At 41.7% G+C, this 26613-nt stretch overlaps 1 protein-coding gene across 1 annotated transcript in view; it reads right to left on the reverse strand.

The window, feature by feature from the left end:
• Nucleotides 1-26613, reverse strand: part of CFAP20DC (CFAP20 domain containing) — a 476046-nt gene that overhangs the window by 143185 nt on the left and 306248 nt on the right. Inside the window, exon 14 of the mRNA XM_082266497.1 lies at nucleotides 19182-19556. Within this exon, the coding sequence (XP_082122623.1) occupies nucleotides 19182-19556 (375 nt within the window). The remainder of the gene's footprint in view (nucleotides 1-19181; nucleotides 19557-26613) is intronic.

Below are 26613 nucleotides of genomic sequence, written 5' to 3' on the forward strand. Positions count from 1 at the left end.
TTAAAATAAGGGTTTTCTTTTAGTAAAAATACGCTTATACGCCTACTTATATACAAACCCAATTCCAAAAAAGTTGGGACACTGTACAAATTGTGAGTAAAAAAGGAATGGACTAACTTACAAATCTCATAAATTTATATTTTATTCAAAATATAATATAGATGACATATCAAATGTTGAAAGTAAGACATTTTGAAATGTTATGCCAAATATTGGCTCATTTTGGATTTCATGAGAGCTACACATTCCATAAAATTTGGGACAGGTAGCAATAAGAGGCCTGGAAAAGTTAAATGTACATATAAGGAACAGCTGGAGGACCAAAGTGCATAATATCATCCAAAGATTCCGAGAATCTGGAACAATTCTGTGGGTAAGGGTCAAGGCCGGAAAACTGGATACTGGATGCACGTGATCTTAGGGCCCTTAGACGGCACTGCATCACATACAGGAATGCTACTGTAATGGAAATCACAACATGGGCTCAGCAATGCTTCCAGAAAACATTGTCGGTGAACACAGTCCACCATGCCATTCGACGTTGTCGGCTAAAACTCTATAGGCCAAAAAAGAAACCATATCTAAACATGATCTAGAAGCGCAGGCGCTTTCTCTGGGCCAAGGCTCATTTAAAATGGACTGTGGAAAAGTGAAAAAATGTTCTGTGGTCAGACGAATCAAAATTTGAAGTTCTTTTTGGAAAACTGGGATGCCATGTCATCCGGACTAAAGAGGACAAGGACAACCCAAGTTGTTCTCAGCGCTCAGTTCATAAGCCTTCATCTCTGATGGTATGGGGTTGCATGAGTGCATGTGGCATGGGCAGCTTACACATCTGGAAAGGCACCATCAATGCTGAAAGGCATATCCAAGTTCTAGAACAACATATGCTCCCATCCAGACGTCGTCTCTTTCAGGGAAGACCTTGCATTTTCCAACATGACAATGCCAGACCACATACTGCACCAATTACAACATCATGGCTGCGTAGAAGAAGGATCCGGGTACTGAAATGGCCAGCCTGCAGTCCAGATCTTTCACCCATAGAAAACATTTGGCGCATCATAAAGAGGAAGATGCGACAAAAAAGACCTAAGACAGTTGAGCAACTAGAAGCCTGTATTAGACAAGAATGGGACAACATTCCTATTCCTAAACTTGAGCATCTTGTCTCCTCAGTCCCCAGACGTTTGCAGACTGTTATAAAAAGAAGAGGGGATGCCACACAGTGGTAAACATGGCCTTGTCCCAACTTTTTTGAGATGTTGCCATGAAATTTAAAATTAACTTATTTTTCCCTTAAAATGATACATTTTCTCAGTTTAAACATTTTATATGTCATCTATGTTGTATTCTGAATAAAATATTGAAATTTGAAACTTCCACATCATTGCATTCTGTTTTTATTCACAATTTATACAGTGTCCCAACTTTTTTGGAATCGGGTTTGTACTTTGGAGAGTGAACTTGCCCAATTCCTTTTGCAAACCAATCCCAGTGCATTTTCAGCCCATAACACAAAGTTAGGAGCTCTTTGGATTTCTGGGTTTTTAGAGTAATATATCTCAGAGATGTACCAGATATGTTTTTCTTCTGGTAATTTTCCCAGGTACACACTTTAACAGGTTATCTACTGATTCAGTTCTGAGTTAAGTTCTACTTAGAGAGCACATATGAGTATGCACAGCAGTGACTTGTACTTTTTTTCTGAGGCTCAGTACACAATTTCTAACCAAGTACACAATTTCCACCAAAGGGAGCTGCAAAGCAAGCTTCTTTGTCTGTTAGCTAACCCATAGTGCTCTGGGAATCATTTTCCATATATTAAAAGTTTGTAACATAGATTGTATACATAATAAGTAGATATAAAAAGTGCTCCTCCAGGCAGCTTAGCTGAAATTCTACCTGCGTCATCAAGATCCCAGCAATGCTACATCTGGGGGACCTGTTTGCTGAGAATCTCTCAGGCTAAGCAAAGGGATTTCACTAAGGATCCAGTCTGGGGAGTTCACTAGGGAAATATCTTTCTGATGGTGGAAGGAGGCATTCAACCATCCAGGGACATTGTGAGTAAAGACCTGAGTGCAGGATCTTCGTGACTTGGCTGCTGCTATCCCTTGTGTGTCAGTACTAGTGGTTGCCTGGCTTTGGATATCTCTGACAGTGTCTCAATGCAGTCCAGTTTCTGGGCCATTACCAAAGGGGACTATCCTAAGGAGTAGCACCATATGAAGAGTGTCCTCTTGATGCTGTTCAGAGTTAATGGAGTATCCCAGAGCTCTCTTTGCCCTGTCCAAGTTTATTCATAAATATATTTCAGAAAAAACAACCCATTGACTGTTCATTGAGTCAGAACCAGTGCCTGCACTAATTTGGGAGAGGAACCTGTGGCAAGTTAGTGGCCCTTGAAGGGCTGAGCACCACAATAGTTTCCTGCACATAATAAAAAGGTCAGGCATGCAAAAACCACCAAAAAATCAAATCACTTCACATCATCAGGAAGCATTAAAGAGGAGGAAGGGGAAAAACAGAAAACAATGGTGGTCTTGAAAGTTCTTTACCTTATGTGATTCCTTTCACCCTTGAGAACATTCATGCACTGCTACTATGGCATACATAGACATTGGCTAACTGTCAAATCTAGTCCTAAACACCTGAATCAATGGGTGGTCTGCTAATATCCATACCTTTAAAATGGCATAGGAATGGCTTCATTTCAGTAAATAAATGAATTAAAAAAATCACACTCTGTCATCAGAACATGACGCTCAAATGTAATGAAGATGGGGGCTATTATAAAATTTTTTTTTTTACAGTTGCTTATATGACTCGTGTATTATAATATGAGACACAACTTAGTATTTTCCCCACAGATTCTCGCTGTGCTAATTAAAGCCTTATCTAGGCTTCATGTATCTCACATTCCAATAAGACATTTTTATTAATCTATTAAACTTTTGCTGCAGTGACAAATCTCGTTACACAAGGCATGCATCTTGCAGTTTAAAGATTAATATAATGACGCCTGCATTCCACCCGCCTAAAATAATTAATTCTGAATTGTTTGAAGACAGTAATACGTGTGTAAAAGTTTAATTGCTCAACTATCTGTATCTAGCAATATTACCCAAAGGGCCACACTTTGTTTTGTAAATAAAAAAATAAAAGAATGAACTCAACAAAGAACACTATTAAATCATGAATAAAACATTGCAAGGCAAATGACCCTTAAAGTTTACTAAGCGGTAAGGAAATATCAGTTTTATGCAGTTTCACAAGTATGTTAACAGTGCTGTGCAATGGGGAGTTATGGATGAATGTCTAAAACCAAAAGTAGTGCTCATGGGTATGCAGCTATTAAGACTATGGAGATACTTGAACATTACTGCTTGGAGGTCAGCGGCAGAAATAGTCAACATCTCAACAGCCAAACAATGAAGATAATTATGTATCAGCGCTTTGTAAAAAATGTCTGGACTGTGAGAGTCTCGGAGGATACGGTTTTATTTTTTAATGAAGGCAATGTACTTTATATGAGTTAAAAGGAGGATTTTTTGGTTCCTCTTGGCCCACCTCGCCGCCATTGGTTATATTGTTTTCATACAAACCAAGGAAACTTTATACGAGTTGGGTAAATGTCTCTATATTTTAGGCTGTACCCGTGCTGTATATTAGTAGATAGAAATGTGAATTTTGGAAAAAAAAATGTATTTCATTTCAGATTCATTTGTTAAGTAAATCAAGCAGTTTCATCACATTTGTAATTTTAGGCCCAATGCACACAGGGCATTTTTGCAGCTGCTTTTAGGAGCGTCAAATGTTTTTTTTTGCAGCTTAAAAACGCTCTCCATGTTATTCTATGGCCTCATGCACACACAGGCTTTTAGGAGCTCCAAGTGGCATAGGCGTTTTTAAGCTGCAAAAAAAACCCAGTGCCTGTGCGTTCTGATGACCAGTATTAGAGCTGTAAAAACGTCTGACACTGCTAAAGGCTGATTAACGTTGCTTAACTTTGCTTATACAGCGTTAAGCCACGTTTATACATTTTTTTTTATGTGAAAATCATTGGTTCCCTATGGGAGCCCATTGATTTGAATAGAAGTCGCATCACAAGTTCGATCAGGATGATCCGACTTGTTTTGCGACTGGCGCTCTGAGGATCTTGAGGGGAACTCCACACCAAAATGGGAAAAAAACGGCGTGGGGGTCCAACCCAGATTCCAAACCGGACGTTTCGGTGATGTCATCCGGAGACCCCGCCCCCCCTATTGGATCATAAGGGGATGGGTTCTCCGGATGATGTCCTCGGGAGGCCATGCCCCTAATGGCTGTATAACAAGCTGCATAGACCGGAGTCGGCATAATCACTGAAGACATCGTCGGAGGAGGACCGGAGGAAGAAGAAGACCAGAGGGAAGAAGACCAGAGGAAGAAGAGCAGTGGAAGAAGAGCGGAGGGGAGGAAGATTTTTAATAAACTTCTCAAAATGTGTCCTGTCATTATTTACATACACTGCCTTTTATGGGGTGAATGGGTAGGGGTAAAATTTACCCAATACCCATTCACATAGGGAGGGGGACCGGGAAATGGGGGGCCCCCTTGTTAAAGGGGGCTTCCAGATTCCGATAAGCCCCCTGCCCACAGACCCCCACAACCACAGCCCAGGGTTGTCGGGAAGAGGCCCTTGTCCTCATCAACATGGGGACAAGGTGTTTTGGGGTAGAGGGTGCAGAGCTGCCCCAAAGCACCCACCCCCCCATGCTGAGGGCATGTGGCCTGTATGCTCGTTCCCTCCCCTTTCCTGACCTGCCAAGTTGCATGCTCTGATAAGGGTCTGGTATGGATTTTGGGGGAGACCCCAAGCTGTTTTTTCGGTGTGGGGCTCCCTTCAAATTCCATACCAGACCCAAAGGGCCTGGTTTGGAATCTGGGGGGGACCCTCACACCGTTTTTTTCCCATTTTGGTGTGGAGTTCCCTCTTAAGATCCTCAGAGCGCAAGTCGCACCACAATTCGGATCATCCTGATCTAATCAGGAGAGGCACTCAACAATGGAAGCCCCATAGCAAGTCTATAGGTAACGTCACTTTCCATTCATTTCACAGCCGTTGTCTATCCTCTCCTGCACAGAGCTTCGGTCGCTGGAGACTAAACCGGATCAGGTGTAGAAAAGGTAAGTACAGTGATTTCTGATTTACAGGGTTAGATAAAATAGTCTTAGAATGTGGCAAAGAGCAGGTTTAGCGTTAGTTAGGTTTTGACTGGACTTATCCATTAATTCCTTTTTTCAGGAGATTACTTATGTACTATGAGTCATCCCTTCTAGTCCAACCCACAAAGAGAAATGGAATGAGCTGATTAGACAATATCATCTGGAGTCGCGTGCATCCAAAAGTAATGAATAGAATTAAACTATTTTCGGATTCATTCGTTATGTACTGATTCTGAGATTCTGATGGCTCCACGTCCATTCCACCCAAACATAATAAGTAGGAATGATTATCTTATTTCACTTTTATATCTTACTTTATTTATTGCAATATGTTTCCATTTCATATGTAGTGTTGTTTTTATAATAATGAAAAATGTTAATGGGAAATAAAAACAAAATAAATCCGAATCAATTTGGATCATTCGTTATGCTATTTTGGATGCTTCAAACATTAACAAAAGACCCAATGTCATCTGAATGAAACAAATTAATTTGTTATTTTTGTTATAATTTATTTTGGATTTGCTGAAATTTGTTACTATTGTAATGCAAAGATTCGAACATATTAGAATCGCAGAATAGCGAAAATGTTGTCAAAACAAACCACAGATGTCTACTAGTAGATATCATTGCATGGTTGACCTGTACCTATGATATTAAACAGTATACATATTCTGATGCACAGCTGACCACGGAGGATTAAAGTTGAACTCCATCTTTTGACATTGACGTTCGTGTATGAGACTGGAAGTCTCAGCTGGAATTCGGAACACAGTGTAGTATGCTCTATGTAGACTCAGCTACATACAATTTATACGGCACATCCAGCAGCCTCACATGTTAGTGAGGGACATAGTTCGTTTGGGCCAAGCTTGCCCAAACAAACTATGTAAAGTGTATGCAAAGATGGAGTTCAGTTTTAAAGCAGACATACACACCAATGTGCAGCTCCAGTTAAAACATTTTCTTTAGTTTTGGTTAGTGTGAGGAAGATTTTACATTTATTTAGGTCTTTATTTCTATATGTTTATAGGTTGGGGAGATTTGCATCCAGATGTCTAGACAGGATATGATTTTCTCAAACAGGAAAAAAAGATGGCAAAAACCTGAAAGCTTTTAACCAATCCCCTTATAACATTTTGAAGAGTTGAGAGAGAATAAGTCTTAGATTTTTTCCCCTTTTTTATGTGCTGTGTCACTAGGGATTACCCCCAATCACTTTCTGCAGTCATTTTTCAGGTATTCTGAATAATAAGGTAAAAAAACAATATCACATCAGATGTTATAAAAGGCATACAATTCTGTTTTTTACCTTATTAATCCATTTATTTATATATATTTTATATATACTTTTCCTTTTTTTGTTGGTATTTTGAATTATCAGCATCGGGCTCCCTAGGGATCCCAGTGTGTGCACGGCAACCCAGCCTGGCCTAGCCAGTATTTCCCCGATAATACCCTTCTACCTGCTACAGACTTATATATCTGGCACAGGCCTGTTTCCAGGGGACATCCCCATAAAGGTTAGCAGAAGAAAACAGTCCACACATGAAGTCTCGTTTTGCAGGTTTTACTGAATTAAAAATTTCAGCATAGCAGTGCAATCACCCAGGGGGCGGCAGCACATGGCTTATGGATTACAAGAGAGAGAGAAAAGAAACAAGAGACCCGACAAGGAGGAGTCTCCAAGAGCCCGAAAATCCCCCAAAGGGATGTTAACAGTCCCATTTCTAAAAGTTCAAACAGCGACCAGACAGAAGAATACAGAACGCAGTCTTAAGCCCCGTACACACGATCAGATTATCGAACGATCTGTTGTCCTTTTTTGTTGCATGCTAGTCTCATGTCGAAAGTGAAGAGGTTATATTCATACGAATTTTCCTGTACGACAGAATTCTACTTCAGAAGTGATGTCATGTGTTGGATTGTTTTGTATGTGTTCTTTCGTCTCTGAGCATGCCTAGTCTTGCTCTTAAGATTTTTTTCAGATGAAAACTGTACTGATTAAGGCTGCATTCACACTTGAGCGTAGCGTTTTCGCGTGTTTTTTTACCGTGATTTTACCGCGATTTTCAAGCCTTTTTTTCAGGCGTTTTTGGAGGCAGGCATTGACATCTATCATGCTGGTAATCAGCCCAAAAAGAAGCTCATGTACTTTTTTCAGCTACAGGCGTTTTGCAAAATGCTCAGATGTGAACAGGGGCCATTTAAATGAATGGGGTTTTACTTGTTGGGCGTTTTGGAACGTTTTTTTGAGCGTTTTTGGAGCTGAAAAACACTCAAAAGCGCCCAGGTGTGAATGGAGCCTAAACAAAAATTGGACGTTGTGTTGACGTACAATAAAAATTTTATAGCCTGCACATCCAGTTTTTGTCGTCCGAAAATCCGTAATCGGCTGTTGAAAGCTCTATACTAACAAACCGAAAATCGGTAAATCGTTCGTCGGACGAAATTTCCCTTCCGATTTTCATATCGTGTGTACGGGCCTTTACACACTGATAAATTCAATCCTTTCAAACAGGACCCCCCCACACACACTGTAATTCTCTTGGAGGAAGAGTTTAGTTAACAACATACTGTATAGGTTAAGAAACCATTGTGAGATATATGAGAGTAACAAGTTGTAAAATACATGATGCACACCTAAAGTGTAAACAATTTAGAACTGGTGGTGCAAAAAGGTATTTAGAACTGTGGGTGCCAGGCAATACAAGACATTACTAGTTAGGGGCAGAGGATCTCCTTTCTTACTGTAGGTAGCTATAGGATCTTCCAGTGGGTTAAGCATGATTTACGTCAATAGGGTGCCTAAGGGTAAGTAATTTTCTATATCCGTACCCAAGGCACCCTACCATTGGCTGGCCATTACCCCATGCAGCATGCAGAGTAGTAGAGGGGTAGAAATGTGTGTTTCCTTTTCTATAGAGAATCACATAAAAAACTGTCTGTGAGAGATGGAAGTTTCTGATCCTCAGAGACACTTTTAATGGTACTCTGGTTAACCTCTACATCACATGACCATCGTCAGCATTGCCCAGAATCTGTTGCTTTGGCAGGCCACATATGGCTGGACATCCCACGGTAGACAGCTGAGCTCTTTTAAATTTCATGACAGAAATCCTGCACAGGAAGACATTTCCCATGTTGTCTGAAGCCTAATATAAGATATCACTAATATGTTGCGACCGCCTGTGGAATTTAAGAAGAAGGGGTATAAAAACTGGATGTACTCATTTAACAGATAGAACGCCTAGCGAGCATGCAGCTTTTCCATCTTGCCTGCAATCTTCAGCGAAGTTAAACTGCTGTGCTACCAGTCCCGATGTTACAAATAAACTCTCTAAGTAGGCCCCTTAGTGTGCGCTCTACTGTGTCCTGGTTGAGGCCAGTTTGACAGATTCTGACTTATTATCCCATCTATATTATAGTGGCTGTATTTCTATCAAACAGTATATGAAAGTTTCCGCTCAAAAGCAGAGAGTATAATGAGGTTTGACTCTTTACAGCCCCCATTTCACATTTTTGGTGAACGTAATATTTTAACCACTTCAGTCCTAGCATCCCAAACTCCTAAATTCTAAGAGTATTTTTCTTTTTTTTATATCTAAAGCTTTGTTCAATTTTCTAACATAATGTACATTTTTTTTTGTAGTATGGACAGAGCTTTAATATGGTGAGTATATAAGGATACATTTATTTACATTTTGCTAGGCTTTAGCCCTGGTTCTCACTGCTGTGACTTGCCATGCAACCTGCATAAAACACGACAAGTGAAAACACATTTATTTTTAACCATTCCAATCAATGTGACTCAACTTGCAGCAACTTTTAAAAAAGGTTTCTGCACTACTTTGATGGGACTTTGATGCAACTTAGAATCCCATGCACTCTAATGTCATAGGGAAGTTGCAAGTAAGTCGCACTGTAAGATGCATGACACAGCAGTGTGAGCCAAGGCTTAAATAGAAATAAAAAATTTGTTTCCTGTAATTTGTTTTTTTCCAGTGCAACATTATAATTGCATTGTCCCAAATGTTTACACCAAAACAAAATCGACCAAGTCTGACAGACCTCTTGCAGAAGAACACAATACTGTACAGTACTGATGTTTATATGCATTATCTTGCTGGCAGAAAGATCCTGAAAAAAAAATACAGTTATGCTCTGTGAAGATGGTGTATATACTGTATGTGTGTGTGTGTACAGACATGCATATGTGCAAATGCGTATACGTGAGCAAAATACTTGTTCAGCCTTCTATATCTGCCAGTGTTGCAATTTACAAATATACCTGTGACGGTACGCACCATCACTGAGAGTGAAAAAACTATGTGACAGATAAATTGATGGTTTGGACTGCTTCAGTTGGTCAGACTTGTAACAGATGCATGTCATCAGCTCAAACACCTGTCTTCCACGCATTGTAAATTATGCTGATTTGCTCACCTATTGTTTATGGTGGGTTCTCAGTATTTACACTATGATATGTGTATTTGTATCTTGTTTTAGCTTTGGTGCCGGCAGTCTGTTCTTCCAGGCTGGCTTAAGTGTAATGAGTTAATTAGCATGTTAATTGGGATTAGCCATGAGTCAGCTGTTCCTCGTTTTCTATTCATGTAGTGACTGACATACTTCTCAAGTGTATAAAAGTCTGTTTCTTTTTCAATAAAGGAGTTAGTTGTTTCCAGTATACAAACTAAGTGTCAGGCTAGCTTTGTATGACAGCGGCTGGAATTTGATATCTATGTTCATGACTTTGAGGAAGCCGTATACTGACGGAAGACCACCAGTACAGTGTGGGTCTGAGGTTCCGTCACAATACCCTTGTATATACGTACGTATACAAGCGTATACGTGTAAATTACCACACTCAAATGTAAAATTTTTCAGTTTTTTTAAAGCTCTGAATGCATCGCTTAGTTACGGATCTTTATGCAGCTGTTTGCATTGTCCCATATATACTGTAACAGATCTGTTCAGAAAAAATGTTACAAGGCTAAAAATGCAGCATTTTTTGCCCATGTGCAAGAGGCCTAAATGTACTTTATATCACATACTGTTTATACAATATTATATTATAATAATATGACAAAGTGAAATGCTACTGTAAAATCTTCATCACAATCAAACAAAAGATTCCCAGCACGGATACCAGCCAGCCTGCACAACAACCAAGAAAGGAGGGGGAATCGGTGAGAGACCTGGGGGGCACTAGTAAGAGAGGAGGGGGAATTGGTGGGAGACCTGGGTGGGGGCATTAATAAAAGAGGAGGGGGGAATTGGTTAGAGAGTTGGGGGGGCATTAGTAAGAGAAGAGGGGGGAATTGGTGAGAGAGCTAAGGCCAGGGGGTATTAGTAAGGCAGGAGGGGGGGATTGGGGAGAGAGCTAAGGCCAGGGGGGTATTAGTAAGACAGGAGGAGGGAATTGGTAAGAGAGATAAGGCCAGGGGGGGCATTAGTAAGAGAGGAGGGGGAATTGGTGAGAGAGCTGGGGGTGGGCACTAGTAAGAGAGGAGTGTGGAATTTGTGAGAGAGCTGGGGGGGGGGGCATTAGTAATAGAGGAGGGGGAATTGGTGAGAGAGCTGGGGGGGCATTAGTAAGAGAGGAGGGGGGATTGGTGAGAGAGCTGGGGGGTCATTGCTGAGAAAGCTATGGTGGGGGCATTAGTGAGAGAGCTGGAGGGCATTGGTGAGAGCTATCAGCATTGGTGAGAGAGCTGGGTTTTGTTTAGCACACCCCTTAAGCCCCTTCCACCATCAATACTTTGGCCACACCCATATTTTGCCGTTACGCATGCCGCAGCTCACCTACTCCCTCAATTGTCCCTCATTCTAAAGTTTAAAAGTTGAGAGGTATGCAAATGTGCAAATTAGATGCGGTTTTCACTGCATCTAATTCACAAGACATGCGAGTAGGGTTGCCACTTTTTCTTCAAGTCCAACCCAAAAACTTTTTTTTTTTTATATATACACTTTAGGATTGTAAAAGACCTGGGACACCTTTGGGCACTCCAAAGAGCATAGTAATGCGGCGCACACAGTGCCCCCTCACCCTCCTGTCAGGCCCTGTTCTGAGCCAGCTTCCTGTCTGAATAATGTGTCCAGATTTCAGGTGGACGGAAACCTGGACACATGATTCAATACCCAAACTGTCCGGGTGAATCCTGCCCAGGTATCAACCCTACATGTGAGTGTGACGAGCTCTCAATGGAGGTGCAGATTCCAAAAGGGTCCTGTGCATTTTTGGGTCCTGTTCAGGAAAAATTCAGACCTATGTCACATCTAAACCAGTGAACAGAAACACACCAGACACCAGGCTGGAAACTGCAGCCATGCATATGTGAACCCAGCCCAAATGTCCATAAGCCTTATACTGATATCCCTATATTTCACGTTAAAGCGGAACAATACTCACCTCAGCTCAAGCAACGCGGCAACCTCAAGCTCCCCACCTGGCTGCTTACATCTTCGGGCATCCCTGTTCCAGGTCCTGATTTCCGGTCTCTATCATTGGCCGGGCCAGGATGACGTCACTCCTGTGCATGCGCAGGAGTTCACTCAGATTCGGCATTGCCAAATTTGTACAGTGAGCTGCGTGTGCACTGCTTAGTATACAAGGGTGAACAGGCAGGTAAGTAGCTATTTTCAGAGGACATAAAGGATGTCTCTTCTGCATTAAAAATCTTGCCTGTCCATCAATTTTATTCATATAGGTTACAGGTCCACTTGAAAAGGGAAATGTAGAGCACAATTTTGAAATGTGTATGTTCTCTAGTCAGGTACGAACCATAAAAAAAAAACATTTAAAAAAATGTTTTAATTCAGCTTGTTGGTATACATTTTCAGAAACCTGCAGTTTTCCTTTAAACTACTTTATTCTATTTTATGGTTGAACATAAATGCTACTTTATAGTCTTCTGTCTGGTTATATGTACTGTAAGCTAATAGGTAATATAAAAAAAAAAAAAAAATCAGCTTAATTTTTTCTGGCTTTTTTACTTGTAAACCTTCTATAACCTTTGCAGCTTTCTATTTTTTCCCTCTGTAGGGAGGATAAACAAAGCTTGTGTATAACTGACCAGAGCTCACAGTGGGAGGATATAAAGCATCCTGAATCAATTCCCTCTCTCAGTGGGCAAATATAAACCTTAGTGAATCAATAAATTGGAAGTAGGTCTCTTATTATATGGCCTTCCATCCATTGTTTTCTAAAACCAGCTCCTGTCTTCTTCACCTGTGAAAAGGCTCAGGGTGTAATGCACACTGTGCTAACAAAGTGAAATGTTTGAAACTAAGAGAGAATAGCTTCAAAAACCAAATAGTGATATATCTATGCCCTCCTTTCAAAACAGGATTCAGCACTCCAAGCAGAAATGTAGGCAAACAGCTAAATTAGAAGTTGCAATACATTTTTGTGAACTCTTTTTTGCTGCCAAAAAAAAGAATACAATTTTTTTCAGTTGGCTTTGTAACCCACACACCTCTTCCAGATAGCATTGCCAGGGGCATGACCTCATGATTTCCCAACTACAATGAAAGAGAGGCCCAGAGTAGAACAAGAATGCAATAGATGTAGGGCCAGCATGACAGGAGTTAAAGGAGCTTGGGTATAGGAGGGGTAGTGAAAAGTTTGGCTGCTTCAAAAATAAGCAAGGAAAGTTTATCTGGTTGCGTCAGGGATGAGTGGAGCTTTGCGGGGTATGGTCTATTAGTTGAGTAGGGTGGTCTTTAGTTGGAGGTCAGCAAGCAGGGAACAACTTCCAACCCTGCATTTTGTTGGTTTTTCGTGTTGGGAAATTTGGTTGTTGTGGGTAGCTTGGTCTGACGGGGTGCAAGGTCCTTTTAGGTTCATATGAGCACAAAAAAGTTTGGTGTAGGGACCTGTCTGAGGTATGGCTTCCAGTGGGTGGCATGGGTATCTACGAGTTCTCTCTAAATCGGTGGTTTTGCGGCTGAAGGCCTAAGTAAGTGACACGCAGGTACGGTCTTTGTTTTATTGCCAATTGGGGCCTTGGGGCTCCAATCTTTTATGCACTGTGTGTTCATGGTATGATGTTATTGATCATTTAATTATTTCTTTGTTGTTTATGTTTGGTTAATAAAAGGCTGCTATGGCCAATTAACTCCAATCTGTTGTGTTGTGGTTATTATACCGGAGGGGTGGGGTCTTGGTTATAGCAGTTTAGGACAAGCCAGTTTTAGTAAACATTCCCCTATATGTTCTCTTTTTTTCCCAACCATTACAACTATATTTAGCTTGTAGAAAAGATTTACCGGAAAACGTTGGTACCCAATTTTCTTTATAGGCAATGCTTAAAAAGCCTCTGTAGGTCATTAGTTTAGACTAAGAAAAAGAAAAACTAAATTTTTCCACACACTTTACATACTGTAGTTAATTTGGGCCAAGCTGGCCCAAACGAACTATGTCCCTCACTAACTTGTGAGGCTGCTGGATGTGCTGTATAAACTGTATGTAGCTGCGGCAACATAATCCATACCGCACTGTGTTCCAGGTGCGAGCCCGAGACTTCCTGTCTCATACCCAGAACACAGAAGAGTCTACCATAGAGGCGCTCAGCTGCTTAGAGCAAGCAATGTATCCTATCAATGAATACAAAGCTTCCTCTGATTGGCTGAGCCACAGAGGTGGGTTGATGATGTCACAACCTCTGCCAATCAGGGGAAGCTTTGTATTCATTAGGAGAACATATAACTTGCTCTGAGAACGCAGGTCCCTCCTGTAGTTATTCTTGCGGCTAATGTGGCGCAAGCTGCCGAGGGTAGCACGGGAGTTTTTGTTAATTGTGATCTTCTCATAGGATGTGGCAGGTTTGCGCCAGCCAGCACGCTTTTTCAAGACCACAATGACCCCCTTTCCATCAGCAGAAGGCTCAACACTGACTGTTTTCTTGTTAATCAGACCATTGTAGTGGAACCAGTTCCTGGCCTTCAGATTGTTTGGCTCGGTACTGTACACCTGCTATGTATTTTATATTTTCTGCTATAAATAGTACAAATATATTTCAAACATTTGTGTGCTTCCAGCGTTGTTGCAGCCGATTGGGGAAGACCCTATTGCCTTATAGAATGACTGTGTCCCTGTACACAAAGCCAGACCCATTAAGACACCTTTCAGAGCTTGTGGAACCCCAGTGGCCTCCACAGAGCCCTGATCTAAATCCTGTTGAACATCCTCGGGATTATCGGGAAAGCCAATTACGATCCAACACTAATAACTGTCCTCACAAAAGTCTTACTGGGACAAATTCCCACAGACAGACTCCAAAATAAAAGGGTAGGCTGTTGAAATTGCAAACAGGGGATGGGCAATATTAATGGCTTCAGTTTTTTGAAGCCTTATTAAAGCCGCATTTTTTAACTGTTGATAGGTCGGGATTTTATAGCAGAAGAGACACTAGTGGTCTCTTCTGTCATAAATGCCTCTCCAGGCCTGTCAGCACTAATGTAATATGAGCAGCACATGCACAGCTCATACCACATTTACAGCACCTGCTCTGTGCCGTGGTAAAGTAAAGTTTTTCTGGCCCGACCATTCAAGTGGTCGGAGAACATAAACCTAGAAAGAAGACCAAGCTAAGATGGAAGCACCCAAGACCTGCTGGAGCAGTGACAGCACAGCACAGGAAGGCTACGTTTGACAGGTAAGTCTGTCATAATGTGCTAATATTCCGTACATTGAAATTACCTATCTCAATATCTACAGAGAATGATCATTAAGATAAAAGACAATTAACATAAACTGGATATTTTTTTTTTTAAACCCCTCACTAATGATATACGCTGTTAGGCCCTGTTCACATATTGCGTGGCGGGAACGAGTGTTCCCACCCCCTATTCCGCTTTCAAAGAGCGATTTGCATGCAATATTGCGTGCAGCATAGGGCCAGTCTATTCACTTGAATGGGCTAGCCTACGCATGTTTGTCGCCCAAAAAGAAGCTCCTGCTTCTTTTTTGCAGACATGTTTCATGCAAAGGAGCGTTTTGCCACTATTGCCAGGCAATCCTGACACGCAACAATTAAAGGATAATGGCATCCAAATTCACAATTCTGCCTGTGATTCCAAATCGCAAAGTGTGACTGGAGCCTTTGTGTTATCAATGACATGTTGCCCATATAGAATTGGGATGGCTATGTTGTTCAGCATAATCCTATGACAGGTAGGCATAAAGCAAACCCAAAGCTTCTCATAGTAAGTGTTATTCACACAGTTGTCTATGAGATATACATCAAGAAATGGGAAGAATTACAGTGGCTATAGACTTGCTAAAACAATAATTTTGTAGGCAAGTAATTCTTGCTCACCATCTATCACCCAATGTTGATGAGGTAGCATTTCCATTTCTGAGCAGCATTGTGACTAAACCACAAGCTCCATTTGTTCTGATGAGGATTGTTTTAAAAAAATCCTTTTTCTGTTAATGCATACTCACAGATATAGCAGAACAATATACAAATTCTAATGGCTAAGATAGAAAGTGGATAGAAAGCTGTCCATTGTGAACATTAGTCTGTGGAAGACAAGAGATAGATATGTTGTGATGGGGCTTTTAGCTTTGTTATACAGTAGGAGAACTCTCAGCCAACTCAAGGTCATTAAATGACTCCTCTACCATACATGATAAAATACAAGAATGACACAGGGGAGTGATGAAGACCTTCAAAATAAAAGAGCATGAGACGTATGTAAACATGTACACAACAAAATTGATTCTTTTCTTAGTTGAAGTGGTTGCTAAGATTACTCTTAGAGATCCCTTTCACTTAAAGTGTTACTAAACCCAGGACCCTGCATTCACTACGTATGTTCTCCCACAGTACACAGAACATAGAAATGAAATTATTTTAGTAAATATAGACTGCTAAATCATTTTTTCTCATCAGTAGATAGAGCAGCCTTGTGACTTCTATCAGTGTCAAGCCAAGCACTGGTTAAAGCTTTGTAAGAGGAGTTTTCTGACTGTCCTATGAAACTGCAAGACCCCTGATCCTCTGTCTGAACAGTGCTGATTGGTCCTGTGCTGATCACATGCACTCTCCCAAGAAAAAACAAAACAAAAAACCTCTTTAGCAATACACACCAAACTGAGCATGTGCAGTTTTTTACACAATATAGAGGATTTACCCCTTAGCAGGGCCGGGACAAGGGGTTGGCAGAGCGTCATAAGTTTTTTCTACTATAAGGCTGACTGGAGTAGTGACAATGGCATTACTACTTCTGTCAGCCCAGCGCTGGAAGCAGCAAGGAGAGGAGGAGAGAGCCAGGAGGATGTGCAGGCTATGCTCTCTCTCCCCCACCTCATAAGCTTGCACATAATGAAGGGGGGGGGAAGCAATTTGGCATCTTTGCCCTGGGCACTGGATGATCCTATCCCGGCACTGCAAGTGAGTATAACAAGCATGCTTTAATGCATATACAGACTGATTTTACTGTTGTGGGTTTAGTAACACTTTAAAGGCTATCTAACCTCATGTTTTGTCCTAAGCTGACAATACACTCTGCATATTTCATCCAGTTCCTGGTGATACCAGCCAAGATTCGGTCAGTGGATGGCCCTGTCTCTGCCATCCTGCCTGTCATCCATTGACCGAAAAATTGAAAGACCTGAGTGGGAAATGGTTAGTATCCACAGAGATGCGGCTGCTGTTCGGCTTTGTTAACAGCTGGCGGGGCCGCAGTGGGAGATTTTTTTTATCTGAGCTTGTATAGCCAGTTTAACTCTTATTTGTGTATAGTTACCATGTATTCCCGAAAATAAGACCTACCCTGAAAATAAGACATACTGTTATTTTCGAGGAGGGCTGCAATATAAGCCCTACCCCAAAAATAAGCCCTACTTTAATGTTTCTAAAATCCTAGAATCCACTTTATTAGTGTTTTATATAATGTCCATTGTGTGTGTCTTTACAGAACAGTGTGAAATATTTTTGGTACAGCGTCGCTAGGCTCTCAGCTGATCTCCTGCTCTGCTGTCCTTCTCCTCTCATAGCTGTCAGAGGGGGATCTCAGCCCCTCCTCTCTGCAGTGCTCAGAGCGGGTCACAGAAGCACTGAGTATTAGATTAGAATTGTGTGAAATACCTTTGTTACAGCGACGCTCGCCGCTTCCGTAACCCCCAGCTGTCAGCGGGGGAGAAGAGAAGTACAGCAGCGGGAAATCAGCTGTAACAAAGGTATTTCACAGGTGTTTCCTGTGGTTCTTACTTTTTGACTTTTTTTGGTGAATGGGTAGAGGTACCCGATACTAATGCACATAGGGAGGGGGCTGGGATCTGGGGGCTCCCTTATTAAAGGGGGCTTCCAGTTTCCGATAAGCCCCCTTCCTTCAGACCCCGACAAACACAGCCCAGGGTTGTCGGGAAGAAGCCCTTGTCCCTACAACATGGGGACAAGGTGATTTGGGGTGGGGTGGGCAGAGCCCCCTTTGCCCCAAAGCACCCACCCCCCCCCCATGTTGAGGGCATGTGTTCTGGTATGGTTCTGGAGGGGGAGGGCCACTTGCTTACCTCTCCCCCCTTTTCTGGCCTGCCAGGCTGATGCTCGGATAAGGGTCTGGTATGGATTTTGGGGGGAACCTATTCCGTTTCTTTTTTTTTACATTTTGGCGAAGGGCCTGGTATGGACTGGGGAGACTCCATGCTGTTCTTTTTTTCATTTTTTTTATCTGTATTGCCGGGAGCCAGCAATACATTACAGCCAAGAGCAAGTTTAAATGACGTTTTTTCCTTTAGAAATGTCAGTATTGCTGCAGCAGGCTCGTACAGATGGTACAGATGCGCCACTTTACAGGCACATTAAAAGTGGCACGATATTTAAAGGAATTTTTAATTTTTATTGTTTAATTTTAAGCATCATAAAAATCACTGCTCCTTTAAAAACAATTGTTTTATAAAAAAAATTGCATTGATACATGCCTCCCAGGGCAGTACTCGGGTCCCCATTCACTTTTCATGGCAATAACTTGCATATAAGCCTTTAAAATTAGGACTTTTGATTTTCCATGTTCGTGACCCATAGACATTAATAGAGTTCGCATGTTCGCTAGAACTATTTCCCTGTTCAAGATGTTCTGGTGCAAACCAAACAGGGGGGTGTTTGAATCATTCCTACTTATAACTGTGAATTTTAGTTATAAACAGCCACTTTTTCTGAATAAAAACTATTCATTTGTTGTTTACTATTGTGATTAGCTGTGATTGAACACAGCTAATCACATGGTACAGATGGGCTGTGATTGGCCCTGTCTGTACCATGTGATCACTCTGACCAATCACAGAGTTCATCACAATAGTACACAATGAGAGGCATGCATCAATCGTGTACACTTGCTATGTGATCTGCTGTGATTGGCCACAGTGATCACATGATACTGCTAGCGGGCCGGTACAGTAATCTGTCATCGGCTGTGTCCGGTGACCACAACGGGTGACAGATCCCATGGGGTGCAAAGCGAACCTTGCAGGGCATCATATGACGTTCTTTCAGGATAACTGGGCTCCCGCTTGGCCATCATATTACAATAGGCCGCTTCAGAGGGTGGTAATTATCAAACTGTTATGGGTAAAGTTCTGCTTTAAAGCAACCCTGTTCACAGCCTAAAAAAAGATAATGGCAGTTCCTGCCAGTATGAGAGCTGGTAATCTCAGACTCCCACTCCAACCCCCAGAATTGTTAAATGCTGAAGAGTTTGATGGAAGCTGCAGCACTGGAATGAAGGGAATGTCAGATGGGTTATGGGGGAGGTGAGTATAATGTCTCTTCTATTGCAAGGCATTTTAATTAGGAATTTTTTGTACTGATAGGGTCTCTTCAATAAACTTGTAAACATTAAAAAATATAAATACCATGGGCCTAAAACATTTTAGTTTCCTTTTTAGGAGCCTTCAATATTGGTTCCTTACTCTAAACCAAGGAAACCAAGCATGAAGTAACACGTCTGATTTCACTTACTGATGCCTCATCTGTCATCCTCCTATCCTCCTTTGGGATTTCCTTCAGGGATTTCTTGCTCATTGAAGTTCTTAGCTTGTTATCTGATACAAATTGTTGAATTTTCGAAAGAACTGAATTTTCCTTAGAGGATTCATTTCTAATTCCACTGGGGGACAAGCTACGGATTGGTATCAGTTGTCTTTGACTGCTGAAGTCTCCGATTTTGACATCTGTAGAAGAGGTATTTGAAGTGGCACCCTTGATGGAAGAATGAATGAGAGATGGACCTTCGGAAATTCTGCTATGAACATCCACTGGGCTAGGAGACTCATAAAGATCTGTCAATCTTTTATCTGTTTTAGGGCTCGAGGTCCACTTGAAGATGTCTGCCTCCTGTTTATGGGAAAATTAATAAACATATGACTTTATCATATTCAGTGTTCAATATTTTATTGCTCAGAAAATGAAGACAGGATATAACCACTTAAATGAAATATTCATGAATTCTGTTAGTGGTGGGCTGTATATGTTTGTAAGTGAGACTTTGGGGAAATGTAAAAAAGTTGCTTTGTTAGGTTCACAATTTCTTTTCAGGAATTGAAAACTCTTGGACGTAAAGTTGACCTATCAATAACATTAATAGTATACATAAAATACAGTGCCTTGAAAAAGTATTCATACCCCTTGAAATGTTCAACATTTTGTCATGTTACAACCAAAACGCAAATGTATTTTATTGGGATTTTATGTGATAGACCAACACAAAGTGGCACATAATTGTGAAATGGAAGGTAAATTATACATTTTTTACAAATAAATATCTCAAAAGTGTGGCATGCATTTGTATTTAGCCCCCTTTACTCTGATACCCCAAAAAAATGTAGTGGAACCAATTTCCTTCAGAAGTCACCTAATTAGTAAATAGAATCCACCTTTGTGTTACTTAATCTCAGAATAAATACAGCTGTTCTGTGAAGCCCTCAGAGATTTTTAAGAGACCCTTAGTGAACAACAGCATCATAAAGGCCAAGGAACACACCAGACAGGCCATGGATAAAGTTGTGAGAAGTTAAAGCAGGGTTAGGTTATTAAAAAAATATCCCAAGCATTGGAGGGAGCCCACTGGTTTATTTTATTGTTTATACACAACCCATGTACACTGGTTATGTTTGAATACTAGTTCTTCCTCTGGGGGGGGGGGGGGGGGGTTGGGGGATGCTACGCCCTTTCGTGGACACAGTTTGTGCCCATTTGGGGTGTCTGGGGTGGGGCAGGGCCTCTGCTCACTAGTTTGTTTTTCAGCTTGGTCGGTACTCTGGACTCTAGCTGTACCTCCTTTTGAAGAACCTCAGTTATGGGACTTGGTATACCATAATGTTAAATATCTTAATATTGTATTCTTTGTTGCCAATATGTCATGGTTTTATATACTGACACGCACTGTTGTGGTGCGTGGTAATTTTCTGTATGCTACCCCCTTTTCTATGTTTTACTATTTTGCTGTTTTGTTAAAACTCAATAAAAACTATTGAATACTAAAAAAAATATCCCAAGCTTTAAACATCTCACGGAGCACTGTTCAATCCATCATCTGAAAATGAGTATGGCACAACTGCAAACCTACCAAGACATGGCCGTCCACCTAAACTGACAGGCCGGGCAAGGAGAGAATTAATCAGAGAAGCAGCCAAGACCCCCAAAAGCACAGTTTACCCCCAACCACCCCCTCTTTAGCTGCAAAGGCAGTTAATGGGGGTGTTCACATGCTACAGTCATGATGCTTTGCTGTGCACCTGTGGCTAAAAATCCTGATGTCTAAATCCTGCATTTCCTTACTATTTAATTCCCTATTTACTTATGACCTTGGCTGTTTTTTTATCTCTCTGCAGCAGTGTGTTGTACTGTGTAAGTGATCAACAAAAGTAGCAGTTTGGATTTAGGGTGCTACCATTTATTAGTTAACTAAAAAGATTATAATGCAAGCATTTGAGGCATCTTTTTCAAAACAAGATTGTAGGCAGGTGCAGTTTGGACACAAGCAAAGCGGCAGTGCAGGAGGGGAAGGAATCCATGGGGAACTAGATTCCCCTATGACTTCCTGCGGTAAATAGGGGAACAGCTGTCAGACCGGATGCTGGGGCCCTCATGACCTCATCTTAGGTCAATCTGTCTATTTAAGACACTGGCCCCCGTGTTTCTATTGAGTGGTTAGAGTAGGGACAGACCCCTCATCTGTCAGGGAAATTGTATAGAGGTAGGGAAAAGTTTCTGAAGAGTAGGGACAGTGCAGGGACTACAACTACCTCCAGATTAGAAAGCCTTCTTTTTGGGTGTGGACTGGCCAGGCCGCATTCCTGTTCTTCACTGCAGATGCTGTCTGCATCATCATAGACTATAGACCGATGGTAATGTTACTGTTAGTAAGTGGATCCGAATGGCTGTGTCTACCCACCGGGCCTAGCTGTGTCTGGTTGTTTCTACAATACACTGCCTGTCTTGGACTCTGTGTGCTTACTGCAAGCCAAACCACGCTGCACCATGCTCACAAGATGAATTTGCATTTCCTGAAGAAGATGCCACCATGCCTCAAAAGCTTGCACCACAATCTTTTTAGTTAGGCAAAAAATTATATCACCCTAATTTCAAACTACTACTTTTGTACCTTGCTGCCTAATCATAGCACAACTCAGACTTTGAGTAATTAAACAATAAAGGTGACCAGCGCTACGGAATATCTCAAGTGTACAAGATTTTTGTAAAATACAGGTGTAAGCTGCCACAAACCAACCCCTGGAGAACCAAGGGCAAGATGTATGTCAAAAGGAAAAAAGTTTGTATAAGGCGCTACCTGTTTGAGCAGTTTCTATAAAAAAAAGGGGGAATGGTAACCCCTATATAAGTGTACTGCTCGGCCGGTCTGGACTTCTGACAATTTAGGAGATACCTCCCCTTTTTGCACCCACTGGAATTCTTATCTGATTGGTGAGATAATTGCTTGTGTGTTACTATGCTCCTTCTCCTTCTCCTTTCTACAGGGAGGACTGAGGGATTGGACCAACTTGAAAATTGGAACAATTCCCTAAGTGATGTTGGGCCACTCTGACCAACACAAACACTCATTACCGCCCCCCTAAAAAGTCACTAACACCCTGGTTATTGCAAGAGATACTTGAAATAAGGACCATCACCTGCCACTAATGGCTGTTTATGGCCATATTTATCCTCCTTATACGTCTGTTGGTTTTCCTGAAAATGCCTGTGAAGTTCTATACTCTATAGCTCATCACATCCCTATGCCGGCGGTCCCTGTAGTCATAATGAAAATAAAACATTGATAAGTACATTTATGTTCACCCTGAAGAATGGCAGGCACTGGATAGTCAGGGGACATGATCCGTGACACCCCCTATGCAGCGAGCCCTTCAATCAAATTATTCATCTCGCTTAAGACGGTAGCAGGGGCAGCACGGTGTGCACAGACTAATGATGTTTTTATAGGCTCCTGTTCAGCATGAAAATCAAATTCTATCAATTATACTTTCTCACCTCTCAACCCACTGCCCACATCACACGTTCTGTAGGCCAAATGGAGATTTTCAGGCACTATTAGGTGCGTAATAAGTCTCTCAAACATTACCAATTATGAATATTAAGTGATTTAGGTTCTGGTTTGTGCACCAGTCTGTGGAGTCTTATCGTATCAAAGCTTAAAAGACCTGTGCACAAGAAAAAATAGTGCCTTTGTATTTCTCATATTTATGTGCTATAAACCTCCAATAAGTGTTCTTTGTATCTCAAATATTTACATATATTGACCAGTTTGATTTTAGAGAAAGAATAACCCAATTTATAGAACCAAACTGACCTTTCAGTTTAAGGTGGTTGTACACCTTTATATACTGTATACCCAGTGAAGTGACTGGCCCCAGGTGATACAAAGAGATGAAACAATATAAGTTGTACCTGTTTTTCTGCGGCCCACTACGCCTGGTCAAAGTGCAAATTTATAAAGCTTGTGTGAGCTGTCAGAAAATAGGGGAGGAAAAATGAAATTACACTATGCAGAGCTCAGTGAGGAGAGCTCTGAGAGCTGATTGGAGGGCAGGGACACTGTCCCTTCACACAACACACATGAAAAGAGCAGAGGCTGCCAATCACAAGTTCTGTGCTGGAGCTCCCTACTGTTTCACCTTTTTTCTCTTGGTGTCAGGAAAACTTGGCAGAAGTGACTTATGCAGATAGCAGAGGAAAGGGGCAGCAGACATATAAGGACAAGTACACACTACAAAGGGATTTGCTTGCTTAATTTCTAAAGTTTATAAGCACTTTAACCACTTGCCGACCGCCGCACGACTATCTACGTCGGCGGTCAGCCCCTCACAGGCAAACTAACGTAGGGCTACGTTGCTTGCTTGTGAGGGTCTAGGGAGCGAGCGCGCGCCCCCCGGGGCACGCTCCCGCTCCCGCGTGGTCACGGACCCCCCCGCGCGTGTGACCAGCGGACCCGATGTCCGCCGGTCACTCGGCGATCGGCGGGGGAGAGGGAGAATGTCAGGCAGCTTGTGTAAACAAACTGCCTGTCATTCTCCTCGCTGCAAAGACACTGATAAAACGGATCTGGTATGTAGATCCGTTGATCAGTGTCCTTACAGCTAGAGCCACAGCCAATCACAGTAGAAACCACGCCCCTAGGGACACACACAGCCCCTCCCTTCCAAATAAAGTTAACCCCTTCACTACCAGTGTATTTTTACAGTAACAGTGCATATGTATAGCACTGATTACTGTAGAAATGTCACTGGTAACCCCAAAAGTGTCAAAAATGTCAGTCAAGGGTCCGATCTGTCCGCCGCAATGTCGCAGTACCGCAAAAAAAATCGCAGATCGCCGCCATTACGCGTTAAAAAAAAAAACAACAAAAATGACAAAAATCTTTCCCTTTGTTAGTAAACGCGATAACTTTTGCGCAAACCAATCAAAATACGCTTTTTGCGATTTTTTTTACCAAACATAGGTAGCATAAAATAAATTGGCCGAAAATTTTTAAAAATTTTGATTTTTACATTTTTTTTTGGGGGAATTTCATATAAAAAAATGTGAAAAATATTGCTATTTTTGCAAAATTGACGCTCTTTTTTTGTTTATAGCGCGTGATCAAAAAATCGCACAGGTGATCAAATACCACCAAAAGAAAGCTCTGTTTGTGGGAAAAAAAGGACGTCAAATTCGTTTAGGTACAGCGTCGCACGACCGCGCAATTGTGCGTTAAATTCACGCAGTGCCGAATCGCAAAATACCCCCTGGTCGGAATGGGGGTAAAATCTTCCGGGGCTTAAGTGGTTAAAGTATAGCTAAAGGCAAAACTTTTTTTTTAGTTTTGCACAGAGTAGAGATGGATTAGAACACCTGTCAGTTTTTATTGCTGTCTGTGCCCCTGTTAAGTAAATTCACCTTCTCTTTTTGTCCTGTTTACCATTATCGCTGATAGTGAAAGTAAATGAAAATTTCCAAATTTTGGGTTGTCCCCAGAAATTTAATGGAGGGGAAATCTTCCGATGGGGACACTAGTTCTGGTGACATGGGAGTCCCCAAGGAATTCCCTTAATGTGCAATGATTTCCTTTCACTTCCTGTTTGGCCTATCGTTCTACTTTAAATCAGCTAAATACAGGTGTAAAAAGCATAAGGCTCCTTTCACACAGGCGGTGCGCCCGACTGAGTCCATTCTGCCCATCGGGGAATTGATCCGTGTGCAGAGATGGAGCTGTCAGAGCACCGCTCTCCTCTATGGGGAGATCAAATGAGAACGGACCGCCTGTCCGTTCTCATCTGATCCTATCCGATCTGATCCTCCAGACAGATGGAAAATAGGGTTTCCATCCATCCGGATTTCACGGAGAGGATCGGATCAGAAAGCAGCGGGTGTCAGCAGACATCCGCCGCTCCATAGGGCTGCATGAAACATCCGATCCGGTCCGCCTGAAAAACTGACAGGCGGACCGGCAAGCCCGTGTGAAAGGGGCCTTACAGTTTATTTTCTTTAGAAAGCAACTACAACCTAAGTGGGAAAGCTTGTACCCTGCCAGTATACTGCAAAGAAGGACTCTTGATTTATGTGTGAAAGCAGTGGTCTCTCTGCAGAGGTCTGACATGCCCCATGCTGAGTCAGACCATTAGCCTTTCAAGGAGCAAAACTCATTCAGCAGGGAGCATGTTGGACCTCTGTAGAGGTATGACTGCTTCCGCATACAGAGAAAAAGTCCTTCTCGGCATCGTGCTGGCAGGGGACATCCTTTTCTTCTCAGAATGTGGCTGCTGACACCTGAGATCACAAGAATTTATTTATTCCCGGTGCCAAGCTGTGCCAACACTGAGTTGCTCCTGTGACCAGCCAGGTAATTGTTTTATTGCAGAAGACACATTCTGCAATAAAGTACCTGCCTCCTTGCAATAGTTTTTGTTTGCCTTGTAGTTCCAAATGAAGATGACATAGACAATCATTACTAAGGCCGGCCATTGACAGTTCAAATTTGAACCATGTACCAAGTTGATCGATCCATCAACTTAGAAACAACAAGCTTACCGGATTTTACATGAGATTATTGCTAGCAGCTGACCCCCCCCCCCCCCCCCGCTGGGAGAACCGAATGCCTCGGGGGGAAGGATTCCCCTTTCAGAAAAGAAAATTGCTCCTTGTAAGGCCTGCTCGAAACAGGAACAAAAACTTTTACAATGCAATTAAAGTAGTTTAGTAAGAGGCATGGCAAGTTTTTGAAGTTGTAATTTTTTTTGTCACAATTTTTTTTGTCATTTTTTTGGAAATTAAGAAGTTAAATCATTTTTTTCCCAACTTTTTTTATTTCTTTTTTTACATAAGGTTACCAGTGCAGTACAGTGTCATCATATAAATGGTGTGGCAGTGATCAGGGGTACTGACTGGTGACAGTATGAAGAAAAAAAAATATATATATCATTTTTCAATTTTTTAAGATTTTTAAAACATTTTTTAATTTACATTTAATTATCAGAGTAGTTCATTGTCACCATAGTGACACTGTACTACTCTGTTATTGCTTATACAGTGATGATCTCTGTATAAGCAATAGCTTTATCTGTCATGAATAGGTTTCCCATTCATAAACAGCTTGCTTTTAAATGTGATCTGTGATTGGCTAAGCTAATAACATGGTACAGGTAGTCAGGCATCATGTGATTGCTTTGAGTCAATCACAGATCACAACAGTAAGCAAGCTGTTCATGAATGGAAAGCCCTTCATGGCAGATTGTTTACACTGTTATCATGTGACTGCTGTGACTAATCATCATGATCAAATTATCAAATGATAACAGTGATCCGATGTGTGTGGTGGACACATCAGTCACAGGAGGGGCTCCGCTGAAGGGGGGTCACAGGAGGGGCACTCCCATTGGCGTCCGTAGAACTTTTTCCA

This window comes from Pelophylax lessonae (assembly GCF_965119305.1).
Source record: "Pelophylax lessonae genome assembly, chromosome: 8".
NCBI classification, from domain to species: Eukaryota; Metazoa; Chordata; class Amphibia; order Anura; family Ranidae; genus Pelophylax; species Pelophylax lessonae.